The 26,927-nt window shown below is 42.5% G+C and overlaps 2 protein-coding genes across 14 annotated transcripts in view; one reads left to right on the top strand and one right to left on the bottom strand.

The window, feature by feature from the left end:
- The window catches only part of PIN1 (peptidylprolyl cis/trans isomerase, NIMA-interacting 1), a 429,836-nt gene that overhangs the window by 168,808 nt on the left and 234,101 nt on the right, over positions 1-26,927 (top strand). The window lies entirely within an intron of this gene.
- Positions 2,010-26,927, bottom strand: ZNF121 (zinc finger protein 121). Of its 4 annotated transcripts, XM_050770596.1 has the most exons (7): positions 26,835-26,927; positions 26,446-26,530; positions 13,785-13,871; positions 10,918-10,994; positions 10,007-10,085; positions 9,554-9,611; positions 2,010-9,026 (listed from the first exon to the last, which is right to left on the bottom strand). In XM_050770596.1, exons 6-7 carry the CDS (start codon positions 9,554-9,556, stop codon positions 7,857-7,859), a joined length of 1,173 nt encoding a protein of 390 aa, XP_050626553.1. In that variant the 5' UTR covers positions 9,557-9,611; positions 10,007-10,085; positions 10,918-10,994; positions 13,785-13,871; positions 26,446-26,530; positions 26,835-26,927; the 3' UTR covers positions 2,010-7,856. The 4 variants fall into 4 exon arrangements, with proteins under 4 accessions (XP_050626553.1, XP_050626551.1, XP_050626554.1 ...); XM_050770594.1 differs by lacking the exon at positions 9,554-9,611; XM_050770597.1 differs by lacking the exons at positions 9,554-9,611; positions 10,007-10,085.

The following is a 26,927-nucleotide window of genomic DNA, read 5'->3' as shown; positions in this document are numbered from 1 at the left end:
CCAGCTGAAATCTTTTTTTGAATGGGCAATAACAAATGTATATACACGTGTTCATTTTTGCTAAAAGAAAACACAGGATTATTCAGAAAACAAGGTTCATTACCTATAGGGGATGTATAGGAACAGGTTGAAAACAACAGTGAGATGAGAACAGAGTGGAAAGGATAAGCCAAGAAAAACTTTTATGTTTAGTTCTAATGTTTAAAATATGCAATTAGGTGGGCATGGTGGCTAATGCCTGTTATACCAGCACTTTAGGAGGCCAGGGTGGGAGGATCCCTTAAGACCAGGAGTTTGAGGCCAGCCTGGGCAACATAGCCACATCCCATCTACAAAAATTTAATAAAATTAGCCGGGCCTGGTTGTGCACGCTGGTAGTCCTACCTACTCAGGAGGCTGAGGGAGGATTGCTTGATCTCAGAGGTGTGAGGCTGCAGGAAGCTGACTGCGCCACTGCACTCCAATCTAGGTGACAGAGCAAGACCCTGTCTAAAAAAAAATAAAAAGGTAAACAATTTTAAAACTGCCTGCACCTGGTGGTGCATGCCTGTACTCCCAGTCTCTTGAGACACTAAAGTGGGAGGAGTGCTTGAGCTCAGGAGCATAAGGCTGCAGTGAGGTACAATCAGGCCACTGCACTCCAGTCTAGGTAAACAGCAAAATCCTGACTCCAAAAAAAAAAAAAAAGTTAAGTCAGTATGAAATAAAACATACTATTTTTTTTTTTTTTGAGACGAAGTCTTGCTCTGTCGCCCAGGCTAGAGTGCAGTGGCGTGATCTCGGCTTAATGCAACCTCCGCCTCCCGGGTTCAAATGATTCTCGTCTCAGCCTGATGAGTAGCTGGGATTACAGGTGTATGCTGCCACACTCGGTTAATTTTTGTATTTAGTAGAGACGGGGGTTTCACCGTGTTGCTCAGGCTGGTCTCAAACTCCTGAGCTCAGGCAATCCGCCCACCTCAGCCTCCCAAAGTGCTAGGATTACAGGCATGAGCCACCGCGCCCAGCCAAAACATACTATTGTTTCACATATTTATTTACTTAATTTTCTTGAGACAGTCTCTCTCTCTCACAGGCTTACTGCAACCTCCACCTCCTGGGTTCAAGCGATTCTTCTGCCTCAGCCTCCCAAGTAGCTGGAATTACAGATGGGTGCCATGACGTTTTCTTTTTTTCTTTGAGACAGTCTTGCGCTGTCACTTAGGCCGGAGTGCAGTGGCACAATCTTGACTCATTGCAACCTCCACCTCTGGGGTTCAGCAATTCTCCTGCATCAGCCTCCCCAGTAACAGGGGGTACAGACACCCACCACCATGCCTGGCTAATTTTTGTATTTTTAGTGGACACAGGGTTTCACTATGTTGGCCAGGCTGGTCTTGACCTCCTGACCTCGAGATCTGCCCGCCTAGGCCTCCTAAAGTGTTGGGATTACAGGCATTAGCCACTACGCGCGGCCTTTTTTTTGAGACAGAGTCTGTCACCCAGGCTTGAGTGCAGTGGCACCATCTCAACTCACTGCAACCTCCGCCTCCCGGTTTCAAGTGATTCTCCTGCCTCAGCCTCCTCATTAGCTGCCACCATGCCCAGAGACGAGATTTCGCTATACTGGCCAGGCTTGTCTTGAACTCCTGGCCTTGTGATCTGCCTGCCTCAGCCTCCCAAAGTGCTGGGATAACAGGCATGAGCCACAGCACCCAGCCGCCTGGCTAATTTTTTACGGTATACAGGATAATAATTTACGGTAGACAGGATTTCACCATGTTGGCCAGGTTGGTCTCCAACTCCCAGTCTCAGGTGACCCACCCACCTCAGCCTCCCCAAGTACTGGGATTACAAGCATAAGCCACCATGCCTGGACCTGTTTTATATATCTAATTTTTAAAAAAATCAACAAGGATAACAGTGTGACACAAAATGGAAAATGAACAGGAATTACTGAAATGAACTATCAAATGGATAAAAATTCAACAATGAAAAGGGGGAAAAAACACAAAATGGACCCAAGTAACTTTTCTTTTATTACAATTTTTATTATGATAAAAACACATAAAATTTACCCTTTCACATACTTTGTGTGTACCGAACATTATTAACTATATGCATATTTTTATACAACAAATCTCAAAAAGCTTTTCCATCTTGCATGGCTGACACTCAATACCCATCGAACAACTTATTTTCTCCTCCACCAGCTTGTGGCAAATACCGCAGTACTTTGTTGCTTCTGAGTTTGACATTAGATACCCCATGTAAGTGGAATTGTGTGGTATTTGTCCTTTTGCAACTGGTTTCACTTAGCATAATGTCCTCAAGTCACATCCATGTTGTAGCATATGGCAGAATTTTGTTAAGGCTAAATGATATTGCATTGTATGTATTTTGTTAACCAATTCATCTGTCAATGGACATTTACTTTGCTTCCACCTCTTGGCTCTTCTGAATAATGCTGCAATGAACACAGGCAGGCATTCACACATTGAGATGCTTTCTTCAGTTCCTTTGGACATGTACCTAGAAGTGGACTGCTGCTGACCAAGTAAGTTTTAAACCTAGTACTTTTACATTATGCCCTGAGCTAAAGATAAGAGCTGTGAATAAAAACTGAATTCTGGTTAGCAGATTTTTAAAAACAATGGTGTGAGTTATCAATTCTGAGAGTAGCTTATATTTTAATCTAGGATTGAGCAAGCGCTATTTTTTGCAAGTGATGAAAGATAGCTACAGAGAAGGGAATTTGGAAGGCAAGAAATAACCCAGTAGTGTTGCAGTGGAATTAAAAGTGTTGGCATGTGGTCACATTTTTAATATAGAAATATAGGTATCAATGTGTGTGGATACATATAGATAATTATGTATGTTTCCCACATCCTCCAGACAGGACCTAAAAGCCAGGGCACTATTACCTAGGAACACCACCCCACACAGAGACTGCAGCTTCTAAATAGTATTCTCCATTAAAAGAAACTAGATTTTTCTGATTCTAGGGTGGAGACAAATGTACCATGAACAGACTGTTGCCCAGAAAATAATTATATACCCACGAAATTAGGAGAATACATTTTTAGATTCAGAAGATAGCTTGATGGGGATCCTACTTATTGAATCTGGAAAAATATCTGCATCAAATTTACAGTAGCTAACTATACCCCATAGAGTAAGAATTTATGATACATGCTCCTACAAGTAAATGGGTAAATAAATGAATAAGGATAACTCTTCCTTACAAAATTCCAGTTAAGAAATGTAGAAGAAACTATGGAATTAGAAAATCACTTTTTGGGCTGGGTGCAGTGGCTCACACCTGTAATCCCGGCACTTTGGGAGGCTGAGGCAGGAGGACTGCTTGAGCCCAAGAGTTTGAGACCAGTCTGGGCAACATAGTAAGACCTTGGCTCTACAAGTAAAAAAATTAACTGGGTGTGTTAGCATCTGCCTGTGGTCCCAGGTACTCAGGAGACTGAGGTGGGAGGATCACTTGAGCCCAGGAAGTCAAGGCTATAGGGAGCCATGATCGTGCCCCTGCACTCCACACCCTAAGCAACAGAGCAAGACCCCATTGCAGACCAACAAAAAGAAGAAAAAAAGAAAAAAAAGAAAACCACCATTTGGAAACCACTACAGCAATAACTAGACATACCTCATGCTACTTCACTTTGCTTCATCACACTTTACAGATATTTTTCACAAGTAGAAGTCCTGTGGCAATGTCATGTTGAATAAATCTGTAACACCATTTTTTCCAACAGCATGTGCTCACCTTGTCTCTCACATCCTGGTAATTCTGACAATATTTCAAACATTTTCCTTATTATTATACTTATCGTGGTGATCTGTGATTTTATTTTTTTTTATTTATTTTTTTTGAGACGGAGTCTCACTCTGTCGCCTGGGCTGGAGTGTGGTGGTGCGATCTCAGCTCACTCTAACCTCCACCCCCCGGATTCAAGCAATTCTCCTGCCTCAGCCTCCCGAGTAGCCAGGACTACAGGTGCCTGCCACCACGCCTGGCTAATTTTTTGTATTTTTAGTAGAGACAGGGTTTCACCATGTTGGCCAGGCTGATCTTGAACTCCTGACCTCGTGACTTACCTGCCGCAGCCTCCCAAAGCGCTGGGATTACAGGTGTGAGCCACCGTGCCCGGCTGCTCTGTGATCTTTGATGTTCCTATTGTAATTGTTTTGTGGTACCACAAACCACAACCTAGAAGACAGCAAACTTAATAAATGCTATGCTCTCACTCCTCCAACTGGCCACTCCCCCCTCCCTTCCCAGGCCTCCTAATTCCCTGAGGCACAATAATATTGAAATTAGGCCAATTAATTACCCAACAATGGCCTTTAACTGTTCAAGTGAAAGAAGGTGCACATTTCTCACTTTAGATCAAAAGCTGGAAATGATTAACCTTAGTGAGAAAGTCATGTCAAAAGCCAAGATAAGGGCCAGGTGCAGAGGCTCACACCTGTAATCCTAGCGTGTTGGGAGGCAGATAGGGGAGCATCACTTGAGGTTTTGAGTTCAAGATCAGCCTGGTAAACAGTAAAGTCCTGCCTCTTTAAAAAAATAAAAACAAGCCGGGCGCGGTGGCTCAAGCCTGTAATCCCAGCACTTTGGGAGGCCGAGATGGGCGGATCACGAGGTCAGGAGATTAAGACCATCCTGGCTAACCCGGTGAAACACCGTCTCTACTAAAAAATACAAAAAACTAGCCGGGCGAGGTGGCAGGCACCTGTAGTCCCAGCTACTCCGGAGGCTGAGGCGTAAACCCGGGAGGCAGAGCTTGCAGTGAGCTGAGATCCGGCCACTGCACTCCAGCCTGGGCGACAGAGCGAGACTCCGTCTCAAAAAATAATAATAATAAAAAAATAAAATAAAAACAAAAAATTAGCTGGCCATGGTGGTACACACCTGCGGTCTTAGCTACTCAGAAGACAGGAAGATCACTTGAACCCATGAGTTTGAGGCTGCAATGGGCTGTAACTGCACTACACTCCAGCCTGGACAAAAGCGAGACTATGTCTCTTTAAAAAAAAAAAAAAAAAACACACCACTGGAATAGGCCAAAATCTAGGCCTCCTGTGCCAGTTAGCCAAGTTGTGAATGCAAAGTTCTTGAAGGAAACTAAAAGTGCTACTCCAGTGAAAACACAAATAAGAAAGGAAAACAGCCTCACCACTAACTAACATGGAATAAGTTTTAGTGGTCTGGATAGATCAGACCAGCCACAACATTCCCTTAAGCCAAAACCTAATCCAGAGCAAGGCCCTAACTGTAATTCTATGAAGGCTGAGAGGTGAATTAGCTGCAGAAGAAATGCTGGAAACTGGCAAAGATCAGTTTGTGAGGTTTAACAAGTCATTTCTAGAACAAAAGTACAAAGTGAAGTAGCAATTGCTAATGTGGAAGCTGCAGCAAGCATTTCCAGAATATCTAGATCACTGGCAGAGGTAGCTCTACTAGAATTTTAACAGAGACAAAACAGCCTTACTTCAGGAGATGCCGTCTAGGACTTTCATAGCTCTAGGTAAGCCATATCTGACTTCAAAGCTTCAAAGGACGGGCTGACTCTTTACTTTGTAGAGACAGGGTCACGCTCTGTTGTGCTGGTTGGGCTTGAACTCTTGACCGCAAGTAATCCTCCAACCTGAGCCTCCCAAAGCACTGGAATTGCAGGTGTAAGCCACTTTTCCCAGTCTGCGCTGGCTTTCTTGTCAGAGGCCAATGCAGCTGGTGACTTTAAATGAATGCCAATGTTCAATTACCATTCTAAAAATCCAAGAGCCAGTTAAGAATTATGCTACATCTACTCTCCTTGTGGTGTCTATTTACATCTATTTACAGCATGGTTTACTGAATATTTTAAGCCCACTGTAAAACATACTGTTCAGAGATTCCTTTCAAAATATTACCACTGATAATGCACCTAGTAACCAAGAGCTCTTATGGAGGTATAGAGAAGATTAACATTTTCATGCCTGCTAACTGCAGCCCATGGATTAAGGAATAATTCTGACTTTCAAGTCTTATTTAAGAAATACATTTCGTAAGGCTAGAGCAGCCACTAATAATGCTTCTTTTGACGGATCTGGATAAATTAAATTGCAGACCTTGCAAAAAGGGTTCACCATTCTAGATGCCATTAACAACATTTATGATTCATGGAAGGAGGCCAAAATACCAACATTAAGGCAGGTGTGGTGGTGGTGTGTGCCTGGAGTCTTGGCTACTCAGGAGGCATAGGCAGGAGGATTGCTTGAGGCCAGGAGTTCAAGGCTACCGTGTGCTCTCATCGTGCTAGTGAATACCCACTTGTACTCCAGCACAAACAACACAGCAAGACCTTGTCTCTAAAAAAATTTTTTTAATAAAAAAAAAATAAAACCCAACATTAACCAGAGTTTGGAAGAGGTTGATTCCAACCTTCATAGGTGACTCTGAGGGGTTCAAGTCTTCAGTGGAAAAAGTAACTGTGGATGTGATGGAAAAAAGAGAACTAGAATTAGAAATGGAGCCTCAAGATGTGACAGAATTGTTTCAATCTCATGAAAAAACTTGAACAGATGAGAGGTTGCTTTGTATAGATGAGCAAAGAAAGTGGTTTCCTGAAATGAAATCTACTCCTAGTGAAGATGCTGTGAACACTGTTGAAACGACAACAGACTTAGAATATTACATCAACTTAGTTGATCAAGCAGTGGCGAAGTTTGAGAGATTGAGTCCAATTCTAAAAGAAGTTTCACTATGCGTAAAATGTTATCAAACAGCATCGCAGGATACAGAGAAGTTTTTCATGTAATGAAGAGTCAATCAGTGCAGCAATCTTCACTGCTGTCTTATTTTAAGAAAGTGCCACAGCCACCCTGACCAACAGCCATCAACACTGAGGCAAGACCTACCACAAGCAAGAAGATTACAACTGGCCAAAATCTCACATGATCATTAGCACTTTTTGGCAATAAAGTATTTTAAAGTAAAGTACTTAAGACATAACACAACTGCACACAAGAGACTACCATATGATGTAAACCTAACTTATATGCACTGGGAAACCAAAACATTTGTATGATTCGTTATTGTGATACTCGCTTTATAGTGGTAGTCTGGAATCAAACTCGCAATATCTACAGGGCATGCCTGTGTCTTGTATCAATAGTGTTTCTCTCCATTGCAACATCTTACATACTTAGAAAGGCCTAAGGAAATAACGAGGGCTTTCTGTGTTTCCTATATTGTATGGCCCCAGGGTGAGTTCTCAAATGTTGGATTGTGATCACAATCCAATCTCTTGAGAAGAATGTGTATTAACAACAACTAAAAAAAAAAAAAAAAAAAAAAAAAAAAAAAAAAGGCCGGGTGCAGTGGTTCATGCCTGTAATCCCAGCACTCTGGGAGGTTACGGCGGATCACCTGAAGTCAGGAGTTCAAGACCAGCCATGGCCAACTCCGTCTCTACTAATAAAATACAAAAATTAGCTGGGCGTGGTGGAGGGCGCCTATAATCCAAGTTACTCAAAAGCTGAGGCAGGAGAATTGCCTGAACCCAGGAGGCAGAGGTTGCAGTGAGCTGGGATCATGCCACTGCATTCCAGCCTGGGTGATCACAAGAGCAAAACTCTGTCTCAAAAAAAAAAAAAAAAAAAAAAAAAAAAATATCCAATGGCGCCCTAACATTCCTAAAATTTATGGGGGACACAGAGAGTATGAGTTCTTTCATGTCTTCAAAATGAATGGGGATAACTGAAGGCCTCCCCACATTCTTTGTACCAATAAGATTTCTCCTCAGTATGAATTCAAATGTGGTAATTATGGTATGAGAAATTCCTAAGATTTCCACATTCCTTACATTCAGAGTTTTTCTTCAGTGTGTTTTTAAATGTTTAGTAAGTAAATAAAATCTATTGTAGGCTTTCCCACATTCGTTACATATATAGGGTTTCTCTCCAGTGTGAATTCTAACATGTTTCTGTAGGTGTGAAGAAGCACGGAAGGTTTTCCCACATTCCTTACATATATACGGTTTCTCTCCAGTGTGAGTTCTTATATGTTCGATGAGTTGTGAAGATGTAGCAAAGGCTTTCCCACAGTCCTTACATTCATAGGGCTTCTCTCCAGTATGGATTTTTACATGATTATGTAAGCTTGAGGAAACAGTGAATGCTTTCCCACACTCCTTACATTTATAGGGTTTTATTCCAGTGTGAATTCTAAAGTGATTCTTAAGGCATGAAGAGCTTCTGAAGGATTTTCCACATACCTTACATTCAAAGGGCTTCTCCTCTGTGTGAGTTTTAAAATGTTCAGTTAGTAGATAAAACCTATTGTAGGCTTTCCCACATTCGTTACATTCATAGGGCTTCTCTCCAGTGTGTATTCGTACATGTTTAGTAAGGCCTGAGCGCCCAGCGAAGGCTCTTCCACATTCCTTACACTGATAAGGTTTCTCTCCAGTATGAATTCTTACATGTTCAACTAGGTGTGAAGAAACAGTGAAGCATTTCCCACATTCCTTACATTCATAGGGTTTCTCCCCAGTATGGGTTCGCATGTGACTATTAAGATATGAAGAATATCTAAAGAATTTTCCACATTCCTTACATTCGTAGGGTTTTTCTACAGTACGCACTTTAACAGACACAGCATGGCTTGTGGAGTAAGTAAAAGCTCTCCCACATTGCTTCTGTTCATAGAGTGTTTCTCCATTGTGAGTTATCCTATTTGCCTGAAGATGTGACTGATCAACAAAGGCTTCCTCACAGTCACTGTATTCAAAGGATTTGTCTCCTATCCACGTCCTCTGGTGAACATTTGGTGGCAGGCTGAAGGCTTTTCTGCACTGATTCAACACAGAAAGCGTCTCTCCAGTAGGGGCACTGTTGTGTAACATGGGAAAGTTTTCTCCATACTCATCACAGTCATAAGTGTCCCCTGTATTTTCAGTTCCCATGTGTGCATTAAGGCATGAGTGTTCACTGAAGAGTTCTCCATTTTCCATAAAGTCACAGAGTTCCTCTCCATTGTGGATTTCTGCCTGTTAATAAAGGAATGAATGATGATTAAAGGATTTTTCAGACTTATCAATAGATTTTACCCATCTGAAATCAGACACATTATAATTTTTGCCATTTTCATTACATGAATACACTTGCTGCCCCATGGATTTTTTACAAGTTGAATGAAGAAAACCTGCAAGAACCCTGTGCCATTTGCTCTAAGAACCCTGAAATAATTCCTATATATTTTCATGAAATTGTTTTTATTATCTATCTAGCTACATATGTGATAATCTGTACTTGTGAGAATGCTGAAGCACTAAGTTTTAAGATAGAATTAGGGTATCCCCAAATTCATTATATTTAGAGTATCCCTCTACAGCAGAGGTCCCCAACCTTTTTGGTACCAGGGACCAATTTCGTAGATGACAATTTTTCCACAAACGGGTGGAATGAGGGTGGGACAGGGATGGTTTCAGCATGATTCAAGAACATTACAGTTACTGTGACTGTATTTCTATTACTATTACATTGTAATATATAATGAAATAATTATACAACTCACCATAGAGTAGGATCAGCAGGAGACCTGAGCTTGTTTTCCTGCAACTAGACAGTCCCATCTAGGTGATGGGAGACAGTGACAGATCATCAGGCTCATAAGGAGCATACAATCTAGAACCCTCACATGGGTGCTTCACAGTAAGGTTTGCGCTTCTATGAGAATCGAATGCTGCTACTGATGTGACAGGCAGAGTAATAAGACAGGCAGTAATACGAGCGATGGGGAATGGCTATATGTACAGATGAAGTTTTGTTCACCTGCCGCTCACCTCCCGCTGTGCAGCCCAGTTCCTAACTCTAATAGAAACAGTGCCGGTGGGGACCCTTGCTCTAGAGACATTCCTCCTGCTTGAGTAAACGTTACCTCTCTCAAATTTCTCTCATTTGTGCTGATTTTTTATAACTGTATTCCCAATCTTTTTTGAGTGTGGTAAATAAGAAATCTTAATCTTACCATTTGTATGCCGTTTGATGTTTTAAGCCAAAACAAAAATGTTGTTGAAGTGCTGACACTTTGGTTTTAACTTGCCATTCTGAAGTAAAACAGAAAAAAAGAAAAAAAATAGGATCTGAGAACAAAACGGTAGGTTAAATAAGTCAGAATTATAAAGCTCATTTGTGTTTTTCATATTCAGCACACTCAAAAAAATTAAACAAACATAGATTTGAACAGTTTATCCATGACTAATATTTGGCAATCATAAGGACTTGGGGTCTAAACCTAGTAATTTCTTTTTTTTTTTTTTGGAGACAGAGTCTCGCTCTGTCACCCGGACTGGAGTGCTGGAGTGCAGTAGAGAGATCTCGGCTCACTGCAACCTCCGCCTCCTGGGTTCGAGCGATTCTCCTGCCTCAGCCTCCCAAGTAGCTGGGATTATAGGCATGCGCTACCACATTCGGCTAATTTTGTAATTTTAGTAGAGATGGGGTTTCTCCATGTTGGCCAGGCTGGTCTCAAACTCCTGACCTCAAAAGATCCACCCGCCTCAGCCTCCCAAAGTGCTGGGATTACAGGCATGAGCCACCACGCCCGGCAATTTAGTAACTTTTTAAACAATTTATTCTATAGAAATTAAATGAGATAATGAACAGAAATAGTATTATTAGGGAAGGAAAGTAGAAATGATCTGGATAAAGAGCACACGTTAAAGTCATAAGCAAAAAGATATAAGAGCAGACATTTGCAAAATCACATGAAAGTCTGGGTTAGACGAAAAAGAGAAATATGGAAAGTTGAAGATACCCTAAAACTTCCAAGTCCAATGGTCCCATGTTCTGTGACAAAGTACATCTTTTAAATATATCTTCATTATGCTTCCAAACATACTGAACTTATCATTGACTAGGAATGTTCTTCACACTCACCTTGGAGAACTCCAGTTGGCAATGTGCTCAACTTTTCCTCCTCCTCCTCCAGTCAAGAGACAGAGTTTGAACAGGTCCTGTACAGAGAGAAAGATACACCAATGGAAGAGGCTTATGAAGGAAACGACAAACGTAACCAAGAAAAAATAACTATATTCCTAAAGAGAGTAGTGAAACTACTTTAAAAGAGCTCAAATTTCATATATCTCATCTTTTTGTGCCCTGAGGAGACTGGTTATCTCTGACCAAATACTCACTATTCAAACTTAAATACACATTTAAAACCATTAGAGACTGGGCGCAGTGGCTCATGTCCGCATTTGGGAGACTGAGGTGGGAGAATCACCTGAGCCCAGGGAGGTTGAGGCTGCAGTGAGTCATGATTGCGTCACTGTACTCCCAGCCTAGGCAACAAAGTGAGACTCTGTCTCAAAAGAAATTAAATAAAAACCATTAAAACGTGTATCCAAATAGGAAATAATCCAAGTGCAAAGAGAGATCATTATTTTGTTTTTTGGTTTTTTTTCTGAGACAGAGTATCACTCTGTCACCCAGGCTGGAGTACAATGGCACGGTCTCAGCTCACTGCAACCTCCACCTCCCAGGTTCAAGTGATTCTCCTGCCTCAGCCTCCCGAGCAGCTGGGATTACAGGCACCCACCATCAGGTCTGGCTAATTTTTTTTGTATTTTTATAGAGACAGGATTTCACCGTGTTGGCCAGGCTGGTCTTGAACTCCTGACCTCAGGTGATCCGCCCACTTCAGCCTCCCAAAGTGTTGGGATTACAGGCGTGAGTCACTGTGCCTTGCCGAGATCTTTTTTTTTTTTTAAATAACATTGTCAATAGTTTGAATATTGTGTCTTTTGTAGCTTTTTTAATATCATGGGTAGTATTACATCTCTCTCTCTCTCTCTTTTTTTTTTTTTTTTTTTTTGAGACAGATTTTTGCTCTGTCACCCAGGCTGGAGTGTAGTGGCACAATCTTAGCTCACTGCAACCTCTGCCACTGCCCGCCCTGGTTCAAGCAATACAAAAATTAGCCAGGCGTGGTGGCACGTGCCTGTAGTCTCAACCACTCAGGAGGCTGAGGCAGGAGAATCGCTTTTACTCAGGAAGCAGAGTCTGCAGTGAGCTGAGATCGTGCCACTGCACTCCAGGCTGGGCAACAGATCAAGATTCTGTCCAAAAAAAAAAAAAATCAGAGAGCTTCTTTAGGACACCCCTGAAATAAAGCTATTTCTTATGTTCTCAGGGCTGAAATTTTTGTGTGTGGTTTTTTTTTGTTTTTTTTTTTTTTTTTTTGAGACGGAGTCTCACTCTGTCACCCAGGCTGGAGTGCAGTGGCCAGATCTCAGCTCACTGCAAGCTCCGCCTCCCGGGTCCACGCCATTCTCCTGCCTCAGCCTCCCCAGTAGCTGGGACTACAGGCGCCCGCCACCTCGCCCGGCTAGTTTTTTTTTGTATTTTTTAGTAGAGACGGGGTTTCACCGTGTTAGCCAGGATGGTCTCGATCTCCTGACCTCGTGATCCGCCCGTCTCGGCCTCCCAAAGTGCTGGGATTACAGGCTTGAGCCACCACGCCCGGCCCTGAAATTGTTATAATTAATGAGGCTCATATGCCGGAGCCTCCCTGGCATAATGTGAAGAAGAGAATCCTAGAGAGACAGGAGTGTGGCACTGGATTTAGTATGTGTCATCTGTATAGCCCACTCCCCCACCCTTTGTTGACAGAGCAGAAGACACTCTCTTCACAAAGGTTATTGAGAGTAGTGGGAGAAGTATCGTAATCCTTGAAAAGCCCTGTTGGTATTCTCCTTCATAGGACAGGTATGACTGCGAAGAATACCATCAGTGAGATAAGTTCCCTGTTGTGTTTTGTTTTGTTTTGTTTTGAGACGGAGTTTTGCTTTTGTTGCCCAGGTTGGAATGCAATGACGCAGTCCAGGCTCACTGCAACCTCTGCCTCCTGGGTTCAAGTGATTCTTCTGCCTAAGCTTCCCAAGTAGCTGGGATTACAGGCGCCTGCCACCACACTCAGCTAATTTTATTTTATTTTTTTTTGTATTTTCAGTAGAGACAGGGTTTAACCATGTTGGCCAGGATGGTCTCGAACTCCTGGTCTCAGGTGATCTGCCCACCTAGGTCTCCCGAAGTGCTGGGATTTCAGGCGTGAGCCACCGCGCCCGGCCAAGTTCCCTGCTTTCAATCGAGATGAAAGGGGGACCCAGAATAGCAGAAATCAAGAGGGCAGTATTTAGTCACCAAAGACAAGGTGAGAAAATCAACTATCAAGGACAGTGGAAACGTACCAGTAATCAGAATGCCCTGACCTACAGAGGTCTGTGGTGGTGGCTAACTGATCGTGGTGTCCCCAGAAATGAAACAGATAAGCAGTTAACAAATCCTACTCTAAGGAGCCACAAAATATATGTTAGGCATTAGGGGCCACATGGTCTCTGTTGCAGCTACTCAACTCTACTGTTGTAGCATGGAAAACACCATAGAAAATGTAAACAAACGAACACGGTTATGTTCTGATTAAACTTTATGTATAAAAAACACGCGGAGGGACAGACATGGCCCATGGGCCACAGTGTGCCAATCTCTGCACTTGAATACTGCTCTATCCATGTAAAAAAGTCTAAACTACAATAGCCAAAAACTAGACTTATCCCAGTGGAGAATCATAACCCCTCACTCAATTACCACACCAAAATCATTCATAAATCATGAACGTAGCCATTTTTCAAAAAGTAATGTCTTTACTAGATAAATCAACATAATTTCTGTCACTTGGTATGCAGGCACTGACATAGCTAATGTCTCTTCTCCATACCAATTTGAAAAAAACAAGACTCAGTTACCTTTCACCTGGCAGGCCCAACAGTGTATCTTCACAGCATTGCCCCTAGCATGTGTCAGTTCTCCAGGTCTCTGTCATAACTTAGTCCCTAGAGAAAATGACATTCCATGAAACACCACACTGGTACACTATGTTGACACCACTATACTGATCATATCCAATGAATAGGAAGTAAAAACACATTTTTAAAAATGAGAGACAGGATCTTACTCTGTCACCCAGGCTGGATTAGAGTGGTGCGATCATAGCTCACTGCAACCTCATATTCCTGGGCTCAAGCAATCCTCCTGCCTCAGCCTCTCAAGTATGTGGGACTACAGGCACATACTACCACACCTGGCTAATTTTTTTTTAATTATTTTATTATTTTATTTTATTTTATTATTTTTTTTTACTATAGACCTGAGGTTTCACTATGTTGCCCAGGCTAGTCTCAAACAATTCTCCCACGTCAGCCTCCCAGTGTATAGGATTACAGGCATGAACCATTGTGCCCTGCCTGAAAATACCTTAGACAGCTTTATTAGAAGCATGCAGCATTTATGGTTCCAAAATGGTAGTACAGAAGCAAACTGGTTTCAATCCCCTTACAGAAAACCAAAACCAAATCCACATTGGGAAAATTATCACCAGCAATGTCCCTGATCTCAAATATAAAAATTAGGCAGTTTCTGGGGCTACAAAGAAGTGAAAAAACTCCAAGGAGACGTTAAGAGAATCAAATTTCCAAGAACGTGGAAAATTTCTACCAATTCACAGTTTCTACACTGGAAAAAAAATGAGATCAAGGTGGACAACCGCCTTCTCCACCATCCCGGGTTCCCTGGTAAAAGATCAGTCCTTCCCTGTCTCAACCCACAGGAAGCATCACACAAGTGTCTGAAGGGAGAAACATCCCTGAGGACATCCAGGGACAAAGAGGGGAGGCAAGACTACCATCCCCAGCCCTGGAAACTCTGTTTTATATCTCGGCCAAAGGAGAAAGTCAAATCAGAGTGGCTGTTCAGGAGCACCATACTGTAGGGGTATGCTACACAGGTCACCTGGGCATTAACACACAGCCAGCCTGCCCACAGTGCTGGAATATGCCCTTTAGGACTCCCTCATTCTGGATGGACCAGTATTCTTGACAGTTTGCTAGAGCAGAGGCAAACGTGGGTTTAAGATTCCATCTAGTGCTGAAAAGGAGGCAGTGACCTAGGGAAATTTTAAAGAAAGAAAATCACTTTGGGAGGCTGAGACAGGCAGATCGCTTAAGCTCAGGAGTTCAAGACCAGCCTGGACAACAGGATGAAAACCCATCTCTACTAAAAAGTACAAAAAGTAGCCAGGTGTGGTGTGCACCTCACCTACTCGAGAGAGGACTGCTTCAGCCTAGGAGGCAGAGGCTGCAGTAAGCAAGCCATGATCACACCACTGCACTCCAGCCTGGGTGACAGAGACCGTGTCTCCAAAAACAAAAACAAACCAAAAAGCAAAAACAAAAACAAAACAAAAAACAAACAGGTAAAGAAAACATATCCAATAAAAAACTACGAGCCAGACAAAGACTGTAATAAATAATCCTTCAATGCAGACACAGATGTACATCCACAAGAAACAGCAAATGGGAACCATGATCTCCCAAAATGGACAAAAAAATTACCAGTGACTGAACCTAATGAAATGACAATACGTGAGCTCCCTAAGAATTCAAAATAGCACTTTTAAGGAAATACAGTGATCTCCAAGATAACACAGAAGAGCAACTCAGAAATGTATCAGAAAAAAACTTTAGAATATATTAACAAGAGAAATCTTATAACTGAGAAATACTCAACTCAAAAATTCACAGCAGAGGCTCTCAACAGCAAAATGGATCAGAGGAAAGATTCACTGAGCTTGAAGAAAGGCTATTTGAAAATATAGCCAGAGAAGAATGAAAAGGAACTAAGATTGTCTGCAAGATACAGAAAATTACCTTGAAAGACCAAACCTAGGAATCACTGGTGTTCAAGAGGGAATGCATCAAGTGCAAGGGTAAGCTTTGGAAGCTGATTAAAGAAATAACCAGATTCCAAAAATTGAGAAAAATATAAATATCCAGGTACAGGAAGGTAAGACGACACCAAACAGATTCAACCCAAATATGACTACTACAAAGTATATAATAATCAGCCTCTCGAAGGTCAAGGATAAAGAAAGGATCTTAAAAGCAGTAAAAGAAGCAAATAACATATAAAGGACTCTAATTGGTCTGGCAACAGGATTTCTCAATGGAAACCACACAGGCCAGAAGGGAGTAGGATGACATTTTCTTTCTTTCTTTTTTTGTGAGACGGTCTCACTCCATTGCCCAGAATGGAGTACCATGACACAAACATGGCTCAATGCAGCCTTTATCTCCCAGGCTCAAGCCATACTCATCAGCCTCCCAAGTAACTGGTACTACAAACGTGCACCACCATGCCTGGCTAATTTTTCTATTTTTTTGTAGAGACGGGGTTTCACCATGTTTGAAATGCTTGTTTCCTGGTGCGGAAAGAAATAGCACGTGAACACAAATTTAATTTATTTAGCAAGGCCATTTTTATATTTTCTGCAGAAAGGGTACACTCCCCAGTAGTTTTGCCATGAGAGTACACCGAGCAAAGGAGACAGGGTCATTTACAACCTGACACATCCACCCTACTGCTGTGTCCAGTTTCCACTGGCTGGAAAGGGACCTCACATTTTGTATTTGTTCTGACTGGCTAGCAACTTAGAACTTTTTAAAAGAGGCAAAGGCACAGGAGACCAAAGGAAGAAGTAACTTGTGGAATGCTGAGAAGGGTAAAAACCCCTTCGAATAACGAAGAGGAACAGGCTATGACCAATGCTTGCCTGGACCAGTATAAGCATGCCAGGGCAAATATTTAGGCTAAACTGTGGGAGCGAAGAACATAAAGTACATGATTTCTTTATTACAGCTAGCAGATTTAAGAATGTTAACACAGGTCTTTGAATAAATTTTGCTTCTAAAAAAAGTTATTTATTCCTCATTAGACGGAAAAAAAAAAAAAGTCTTTAAAGAAAAACCTCTACTTTACTTTCTACAACCAAGTTGCCCAGGCTGGTCTCAAAGTCCTGAGTTCAAGCAATCCACCTGCCTCAGCCTCACAAAGTGCTGGAATTACAGGCATCGGCCACCTTGCCTGCCTATGGGATGAAATTTTCAAAGTGCTGGAAGAAAAAAAAAATTGACATCTAAGAATACAGTATTCAGGCTGGTGTACTGTCTCACACCTGAAATCCCAACACTTTGGGAGGCCTAGGGGGGCGGATCACCTGAGGTCACAAGTTAGAGACCAGTGTGGCCAATATGGTGAAACCCCATCTCTACTAAAAATTTTTTTAAAAATTAGCCTGGTATGGTGGCACATGCCTTAGTCGCAGCTACTCAGGAGGCTGAGGCAGGAGAATCGCTTGAACCCAGGAAGCGGAGGTTGCAGTGAGCCGATATCGTGCCACTGCACTCCAGACCGGGTGACAGAGCAAGACTTCATCTCAAACAAACAAAAACAGATAAAGACGGTCACTGTAGCTGGTCATTGTGGCTCACGCCTGTAATCCCAGCACTTTGGGGACACCGAGGTAGGCATATCACGATGTCAGAAGTTCAAGACCAGCCTGGCCAACATGGTGAAACCCCGTCTCTACTAAAATTACAAAAATTAGCCGGGCGTGGTGGCGCATGCCTGTAATACCAGCTACTCAAGAGGCTGAGGCAGAAGAATCGCTTGAACTCAGGAGGCGGCGGTTGCAGTGAGCTGAGATCACACCACTGCACTCCAGCCTGGGAGACAGAGCAAGACTCTGTCTCAAAAATACAAAAAAAAAAAAGAAAGTCGCTATATAATGATAAAGGGGTCAATTCAGCAAGAGGATATAAAAACTGTCAATATTTATGCACCCAACACTGGAGCACCCACGTATATAAAGCAAATATTAATAAATCTAAAGGGAGATACTGCGATACAGTAATAGTAGGGGATTTTAACACCCCACTCTCAGTGATGGACAGATCATCCAGTTAGAAAATCAACAAAGAAACACAGAAGAAGTTAAGCAATACACTAAACCAGAAAGGCCTAACTAGAACAGGACATTTTATCCTACTGCTACAGAAGATTTATTCCTTTTCTCAGCATATGGAATATTCTCCAGAATAGACCATATCTTAGGCCACAGAAAAAGTCTCAACAAATTCAAAAATGTAGAAATCATATCATTTTTTCTGACCACAAAGGAATAAAACTAGAAATCACTAACAAGAGGAACCTTGATTCACAGTCTCAAAATGGTGGCTCATGCCTATAATCCCAGCACTTTGGGAGGCCGACACAGGAAGACTGCTTGCACCCAGGACTGAGACCAGCCTGGGCAACATAAGGAGACCCTGCCTCTTCAAAAAAAAAAAAAAAAAAACAACGGAACATTGTTTTGGTATGTTGACATATCAAAATCCATGGGACAAAAGCACACAGAAATTTGGAAATTACAACATTTCCAAAAACAAATGAAAGTGAAAATACAACATACCAAAATCTATGGGATAAAAACAGTACTAAGGGAGTATCTTACAGCAATAAACACGTACATACAAAAAGTAGAAAGATTTAAAATAACCGGATGATACCCCCTAAGATACTAGAAAAGCAAAAACAAACCAGACTCACAATTAGATCAAAAGGATAAAGACCATAGCCAAATAAACAAAATTGAGAATAAAAAAAATACAGACTATCAATAAAACATAAAGTTGATTACTTGAAAAGATAAACAAAATCAACCAACCTTTGGCTAGACTGAGGGGAAAAAATGACCCAAATAAAATAAAAAATGAAAAAGAAAACAGAACAGAAACCACATAAATACAACCAATCATTAGAAACTATTGTGAAAAACTATATGCCAACAAACTGAAAAGCCTGGAAGAAATAGACAAATTCTTTTTTTTTTTTTTTGAGACAGAGTTTCACTCTTTTTGCCCAGGCTGGAGTGCAATGGCGTGATCTCGGCTCACCGCAACCTCTGCCTCCAGGGTTCAAGTGATTCTCCTGCCTCAGCCTCCCGAGTAGCTGGGATTACAGGCATGTGCCACCACCCCGGCTAATTTTGTATTTTTAGTAAAGACGGGGTTTCTCCATGTTGGTCAGGCTGGTCTTGAACTCCCGACCTCAGGTGATCCACCTGCCTCGGCCTCCCAAAGTGCTGGGATTACAAGCGTGAGCCACCGCGCCCGGCCTGAAATGGACAAATTCTTGGGCGCATACAACTACCAAGATCGAACCATGAAGAAATAGAAAACCCCAACACACCAATAACAAGATTGAAGCCATAACAAAATGAATCCCATGAAAGAAAAGCCCAAGACCTGATGGCTTCACTGCTAAATCCTACCGAAAACTTAAAGAATACTACTACTCAAACTCGGCAAAAAATATTGAAGAGAAGAGAGTATTTCCGAACTTGGTCTACAAAGTGAGCATTATTCTGATAGCAAAACCAGGCAAAAGCACAACAACAAAACTACAGGCTAGGCCGGGTGCGGTGGCTCACACCTGTAATTCCAGCACTTTGGGAGGCTGAGGCGGGTGGATTACCTGAAGTCAGTTCAGGAGTTTGAGACCAGCTTGGCCAATATGGTGAAACTCCGTCTCTACTTAAAAAAAAAAAAAAAAAAAAAAAAAAAAAAAAAAAAAACAAGTGGCTCACGCCTGTAATCCCAATACTTTGGGAGGCCAAGGCAGGCAGATCACGAGGTCAGGAGATCAAGACCATCCTGGCTAACATGGTGAAACCCCATCTCGACTAAAAATACAAAAAAATTAGCCGGGCATGGTGGCAGGCGCCTGTAGTCCCACCTACTCAGGAGGCTGAGGCAGGAGAATGCATGAACCCGGGAGGCGAAGCTTGAAGTGAGGAGAGACTGCACCACTGCACTCCAGCCTGGGCAACAAAGCGAGACTCCGTTTCAAAAAAAAAAATACAAAAGTTATCCGGGCATGGAGGCGTGTGTGCCTGTAGTCCCCACTACTCGGGAAGCTGAGGCAGAAGAATCGCTTGAACCCGGGAGGCGGAGGTTGTGGTGAGCCAAGACTCTTGTGGTGAGCCAAGAGTCATGTACTTCAGCCTGAGCGACAGAGCAAGAAGACTCCGTCTCAAAAAAGAAAAACAAAGAAGAAGAAATAAAAGTAACCAAAAATGTGAAGGAGCTATGCAAGGAAAACTCTAAACACTGATGAAACAAACTGTAGAGGACACAGAAAAAAATTGGAAGATATTCCATGCTCATGGATTAGAAGAATATTGTTAAAATGACAATACTACTCAAACCAATTTACAATTCAGAGCAACCCTTCTCAAAATACCAATGAAATTCATCACAAAAATAGAAAAAAAAAAAAATCCTAAAATTTATATGCAATCACAAAAAACCTTAAACAGCCAAAGAAATACTGACCAAAAAAACAAAGCTGGAGTGACCGGGTGCGGTGGCTCACGCCTGTAATCCCAGCACTTTGGGAGGCTGAGGCAGGTGGATCATGAGGTCAGGAGTTCAAGACCAGCCTGGCCAACATGATGAAACCCCGTCTCTACTAAAAATACAAAAATTAGCCAGGGTGGTGGTGCGTGCCTGTAGTTCCAGCTACTAGGTAGGCTGAGACAGGAGAATTCCTTGAACTGGGAGGCAGAGGTTGCAGTGAGCCGAGATCGTACCACTGCACTTCAGCCTGGGAGACAGAGGACTCAGTCTCAAAAAAAAAAAAAAAAAAGAAAAAAAAAAAAAAAAAGCTGGAAGCATCCAACTGCTTGACCTCAAAATATAATACAAAGCTACCATAACCCAATCAGTATGGTACTGACATAAAAACAAACACATAGGCCGGGCGCGGTGGCTCAAGCCTGTAATCCCAGCACTTTGGGAGGCCGAGATGGGCGGATCACAAGGTCAGGAGATCGAGACCATCCTAGCTAACACAGTGAAATCCTGTCTCTACTAAAAATACAAAAAAAAAAAAAAATTAGCCAGGCGAGGTGGCGGGCGCCTGTAATCCCAGCTACTCGGGAGGCTGAGGCAGGAGAATGGCGTGAACCCGGGAGGCAGAGGTTGCGGTGAGCCGAGATCTCACCACTGCACTCCTCCGTCTCAAAAACAAACAAACACATAAGATCTATGGAAGAAAACAGAGAACCTAAATATAAATCTACACATTTATAGACAGCTCTTTTTCAACAAAGGCACCAAAAGCATACAATGGGAAAATAGCAGTCTTTTCAATAAATGCTGCTGGGAAAACTGAATAACCATATGTAGAATGAACTAGATGCCATCTCTCAGCATAAACAAAGTCAAAACAGATTAAAGATATGCAACACCTGAAACCATAATGCTACTAGAGGAAGAAACTGGGGAAACAATCCAGGACATCGGTCTGGGTAAAGATTTCTTAGGTAAGACCTCAATAGCACAAGCAACAGGAGAAAAAATAAACATATGAGATTACATCAAACTAAAAACTTCTCCACAGCAAAAGAAACAACCAACAAAGTGAAGAGACAATCTACAGTATGGGAGAAAATATTCACAAACTATTCACCTGACAAAGATTAGTAATCAAAATATATAAGGAACTCAACTTGATAGCAAAAAAAAAAAAAAAAAAAAAAATCCGATCAAAAAATTGGCAAAAGGTTAGAAGAGTTGTTTCTCATAAAAAAGACACACAAATGGCCAACAAGTGTACGAAAAAATGCTCAACATGGCTAAACATCAGAGAAATACAAATCACACATAACCACAATGAGAAGTCATCTCACCTCACAGAATGGCTTTTATAAAGACAGGGAATAACAAGTACTGATGAGGATGTGGTGAAAAGATAATCCTTTTATGCAGTTGATGGGAATGTAAATTAGTACAGCCACTATAGAGAACAATATTCAGGTGTGGTGGCTCATGCCTGTAATCCCAAAACTTGAGGCTGCGGTGGGAGGATCACTTGAGCCCACAAGTTCGAGATCAGCCTGGGCAACAGAGCAAGACCTGTCTGCACACACATGCACACACAAAACCTGTCAGGCACAGTGGATCATGCCTGTAATCCCAGCACTTTAGGAGCCCGAGGCAGGTGAATCACTTGAGGTCAGGAGTTCGAGACCAGCCTGGCCAACATGGTGAAACTCCGTCTCTACTGAAAATACAAAAATTAGCTGGGCATGGTGGCATGCGCCTGTAGTTCCAAGCAGCAGAATCACTTAAACCTAGGAGGCGGAGGTTGCAGTGAGCTGAGATCATGCCACTGCATTCCAGCTTGGACAACAGTGAGACTCTGTCTCCAAAAAAAAAAAAAAAAAAAAAAAAAAAGAGAGAGAGAGAGAGAGAGAGAGGTTGAGTCATGGGTAAAATACACAGGTAGAAGAAATTAGACCTGGTGTTCAATAGATCAGTAAGGTGACTACGTTTAACACTCATCTCCTGTACATTTCAAAACAGTTAAGAGAATAATTTGATGTTCCTGCAATAAAGATAAATATTTAAGGTGACAGATATCCTACTTACCCTGATTTGATAATATAAATGTATCAAATTATCACATGTACTCAGAAAATATGTACATCTATTATGAATCAAAAACTTTTTTTCAATTGTAAAATAGGAGGTTGGAGATTCTGGGGCCCCCATGTCTGTGGGTAAAAATATTCCCTTGTCTGGATCATGTAAAGACATCCCTGCAAGATGTCACTCCAGGTTATTTCACCTAATACCGCCTACCACTAAAAAGGAGCAATGAGCCATGACTATGCCATTGCACTCCAGCCTGGGTGATCCAGCAAGACTCTGTCTCAAAAACAAAAAAAAAACAAAAAAACTCAGGATGGAGGTTTCTCAAAAAACTAAAAATAGAACTATCAATAGAACTATCATCCGTAGACCTCTTGAATTTTGGAGGCAATATATACATTTGCATATGCTTGTTTAACGCCCCACAGACTTGCCTGTAAGGATTCTAGTAGTTCCAACTGTAGACAAGAGCAATTTCAGGCTGCAGTGCAAGCTTCCCAAGCACTTGGTCCGCCTGATTAAGCAGACCCAATGATACTCAAAGTGTACATGTTAAAGAGCATCCTATTTATTGGAATATGTAGATGTAGAGTACAGCCCTCTGGTATTCCAGAGTCAATCCATGTCCTCTTGTGCAGATTAACTGTTTTCCTTTTGAGAAACAGGTTGTGGTTTGCCATTAGCACATGATAGAGAATGAACAACTAATCACGGGACATGAAGTAACTAAGGCAGAACTGAGTAATTTGAGACTTTATGGTTCCCAAAGCATGAAGTACATACTGTCAGACCTTATCAAACAATGGTTGTCAGCTTCTCCTCTGGACCCAATTCCAAGTTTGTAGGAAATCGCATGAAATAAAGGAATATTTACACACACCATGAGAATCCAATCAGAAATATCTGATTGTATGACTTTCTAAAAGAATGAGTGTTGTTAGGAATAACACTCAAAATCCTAAGGAAGTTGAACACTCGAACAAAGAATTATTAGCAAAGCAATTTTACTTCTGCACAGAGGGGTGCCTCCTTGGCCAGTCGCCATGAGAGCACACCTGAACAAAGGGGCACGACAGCCTTTATTCCAGATGCAAGTCCTGCCCCTGTACCCTTTCCCCATTGGCCGGGGTTGGGTTGTACAATCTAAACTAATCCCGGTTGGCTAAACATTTGATTTTTTTTTTTAGATAGGGTGGGCACGCAAAAGAAAAGTGGAGAGGAAGGAGAAGGGATGTCTGTAACGAGCTGGGAAGTTAGTCCTCTTTCCAAATGAGGAAAGGCATGTGAGCTGGTACTGATAACGCTTGGTACTGTGGTGTGCCTGGGCATCTAACAAAGGCAAAAAAGAGAAAAAAGGAGAAGAGTAGGGGGTACTATGAATTAAAGAATAAAAGATTGATGAGATTATTTGAAGAGAAATCTCATCATACCCCACAGTGTGACTCTCTGAAAGTCAATATAATAAACAATAACTGTTTTAGATAAAAAGACACTGAAAACATTAACAATTTGCAATGTAAAAATGGATACACTTTGAATGGATCTTAGACCAAAAAATATTCAAGAGCATACATTGAATCAATGCAGAGAATTTTAGTTATTAAGCAAAGTAGACATTAGATAACATTTTTTATTTAAGTGAAATACTAGTATTGTGGTTTCAGAATGACAATGCCTTTTTTTTAGGAGACGCTTTATCAAGTATTTAAAGGTCAAGCATCAAGTGTGCAATTATGCTCAATTTACACTCAAATTGTTCACCATAAGACGTATTTACCTGAGGAGAAAGAAAACAAGCACACTGCTAAAAAAGTGTGTGGGCACAGTGGCTCACACCTGCAATCCCAGCACTTTGGGAGGCCGAGGCAGATGAATTGCCTTGGTTCAGGATTTCGAAACCAGCCTGGCCAGGTTTTAGTGAAACCTCGTCTCTACTAAAATACAAAAAAAATTAGCTGGGTGTGGCGGCATGTGCCTGTGTCCCAGCTATTAGGTGTCAGGCCTCTGAGCCCAAGATAAGCCATCATATCCCCTGTGACCTGCACGTATACATCCAGATGGCCTGAAGCAACTAAGAACCACAAGAAGCGAAAACAGCCAGTTCCCGCCTTAACTGAGGACATTCCGCCATTGTGATTTGTTCCTGCCCCACCCTAACTGATCAATTGATCTTGTAACATTCTTCTCCTGGAGAATGAATCTCAGGAGCTCCCCACTGAGCAGTTTGTGATTCCCCGCCCCTGCGGGGATCTCTGTAAAGAGAACAACCCCCTTTAACTGTAATTTTCCACTACCTACCCAAATCCTATAAGACTGCCCCACCCTTGGCCGGGCGCAGTGGCTCAAGCCTGTAATCCCAGCACTTTGGGAGGCCGAGGCGGGTGGATCACGAGGTCAGGAGATCGAGACCATCCTGGCTAACATGGTGAAACCCCGTCTCTACTAAAAATACAAAAAACTAGCCGGGCGTGGTGGCGGGCGCCTGTAGTCCCAGCTACTCGGAAGCTGAGGCGGGAGAATGGCGTGAACCCGGGAGGTGGAGCTTGCAGTGAGCTTGCAGTGTCGCGCCACTGCACTCCAGCCTGGGCGACAGAGCGAGCGTCTCAAAAAAAAAAAAAAAAAAAAAAAAAAAAAAAAAAAAAGGCCACCCCACCCCTACCTCCCTTTGCTGACTCCTTTTTCAAACTCAGTGCCCCTGCACGCAGGTGATTAAAAGTTTTATTGCTCACATAAAGCCTGTTTGGTGGTCTCTTCACATGGACATGCCTAACACTTGGGAGGCAGAATTACTTGAACCTCGGAAGCAGAGGTTGCAGTGAGCCAAGATCGCACCTCTGCACTCCAGCCTGAGTGGCAGAGTGAGGCTCTGTCTCAAAAAAAAAAAAAAAAAAAAAAAAAAAAAAAAGAAAGAAAATCCAGACTGGGTGTGTTAGATGTTCAAGTTTTCCTTAGAATCAAATTTTTCAGAAAAAAACATGTAAAAACTACACTTAGTCCAAACATGCTAATAAATTCAATAGATACTAGAAACTTTATTACACTAATACTAGAATAATATTCTGATTTTAATAAATAATTCTAGTATCAGCATAATAAAGCCTCCATCCTGGTGGCCAGGAGCAGAGGCTCACTCCTGTAATTCCAGCTCTTTGGAGGCTGTCGGGTGGATCACAAGGTCAGGAGTTCGAGACCAGACTGGCCAGCATGGTGAAACCCCATCTCTACTAAAAATACAAAAAAAAAAAAAAAATAGCTGGGCATGGTAGTCCCCGCTACTCGGGAGGCTGAGGCAACAGAATCGCTTGAACCCAGGAGGTGGAGGTTGCAGTGAGCTGAGATCGCTCCACTGCACTCCAGCCTGGGCGGGAGAGCAAGACTCCGTCTCAGAAAAAACAAAAGCCTCCATCCTTTCTTCCTGTGGGCCCTGTTTTAAGGCTCTGTGGGAGAAGTACAGGCCTAGGAACTTCAGATGAAGAAAATAGCTGTGTATTACTGCCTTTCTTTCTTTCTTTTGAGATGGAGTTTCGCTTTTGTCGCCCAGGCTGGAGTGCAGTGGCAGATCTCGGCTCACTGCAACCTCGGCCTCTCAGGTTCAAGCAATTCTCCTGCCTCAGCCTCCCGAGGAGCTGGAATTACAGGGGCCTGCCACCACGCCTGGCTAATTTTTGTATTTTTTACTGAAAATACAGGGTTTCATCATGTTGGCCAGGCTGGTCTCGAACTCCTGACCTCAGGTGATCTGCCCGCCTCCACCTCCCAAAGTGCTGGGATTACAGGCGTGAACCAGCACGCCTGGCCTGCCTTTCTTTTGTAGAAAGGATTGTAGCTGGTAACAAAAAAAAATTAAGTCCAAGAAAATAAAAATAAGAAACTAAAGGCTTACAGTCTACACGTGTTCATATTTACATGCAGAAATAGGCACGCCCTAAACGACTATATTTTTTTCCATCCGAAAGTAATGAGTCAAAAATAAGTAAAGGACACCAAGACAATGCCAGATTCTCAGACGATACATTTTTTAGCAAAGAAATGGAAGTCAGAGCCCTCTTGAAACCAATTTTCTGCCGGTGCTCACCAGAAACACGCCGGAATCGCCAGGTTCCTGAGGCGGGGGGATGCGGGGCCGCAGCCAATCTGACTGGAACGCAGAAATCCTTTTACTTTCGGAAAGAAAAAAAATTCACAAAGGTTGCTTTCCAAGCTTTTGAAGAGGGGAGCACAGCGGTTGAAAGCACTTCACAAAACACCGCGCGGAGGCGGGACAAACACACTTCCCGACCTGGCTCCTGACCCGGACCGACTGAGCCTGCGGCCTCTCGCAACTGGCCGCGCCCGGAGGACCGACAGCCCCTGGAGAAGACAGTGAAACGAGGCGGATTCCAGAGGCTCCTGGGCGACCGCGCCCAATCGTTCCTTTGCCACCCCCGCTACTATCTCAGGGATCCCCAAGCAGGCAGAACTCACCACAGCCACGGTGGACTCCACCACGATAAAGGCGAAATGGCACTGACCATGCGGAGCCAGCGCCGGAAAAGATGGCGATGGCGCGCTGACGTC

The sequence above is a fragment of the Macaca thibetana genome, chromosome 19 (assembly GCF_024542745.1).
Source record: "Macaca thibetana thibetana isolate TM-01 chromosome 19, ASM2454274v1, whole genome shotgun sequence".
Taxonomy (NCBI): domain Eukaryota; kingdom Metazoa; phylum Chordata; class Mammalia; order Primates; family Cercopithecidae; genus Macaca; species Macaca thibetana.
This window is presented reverse-complemented; position numbering and strand designations above follow the sequence as displayed.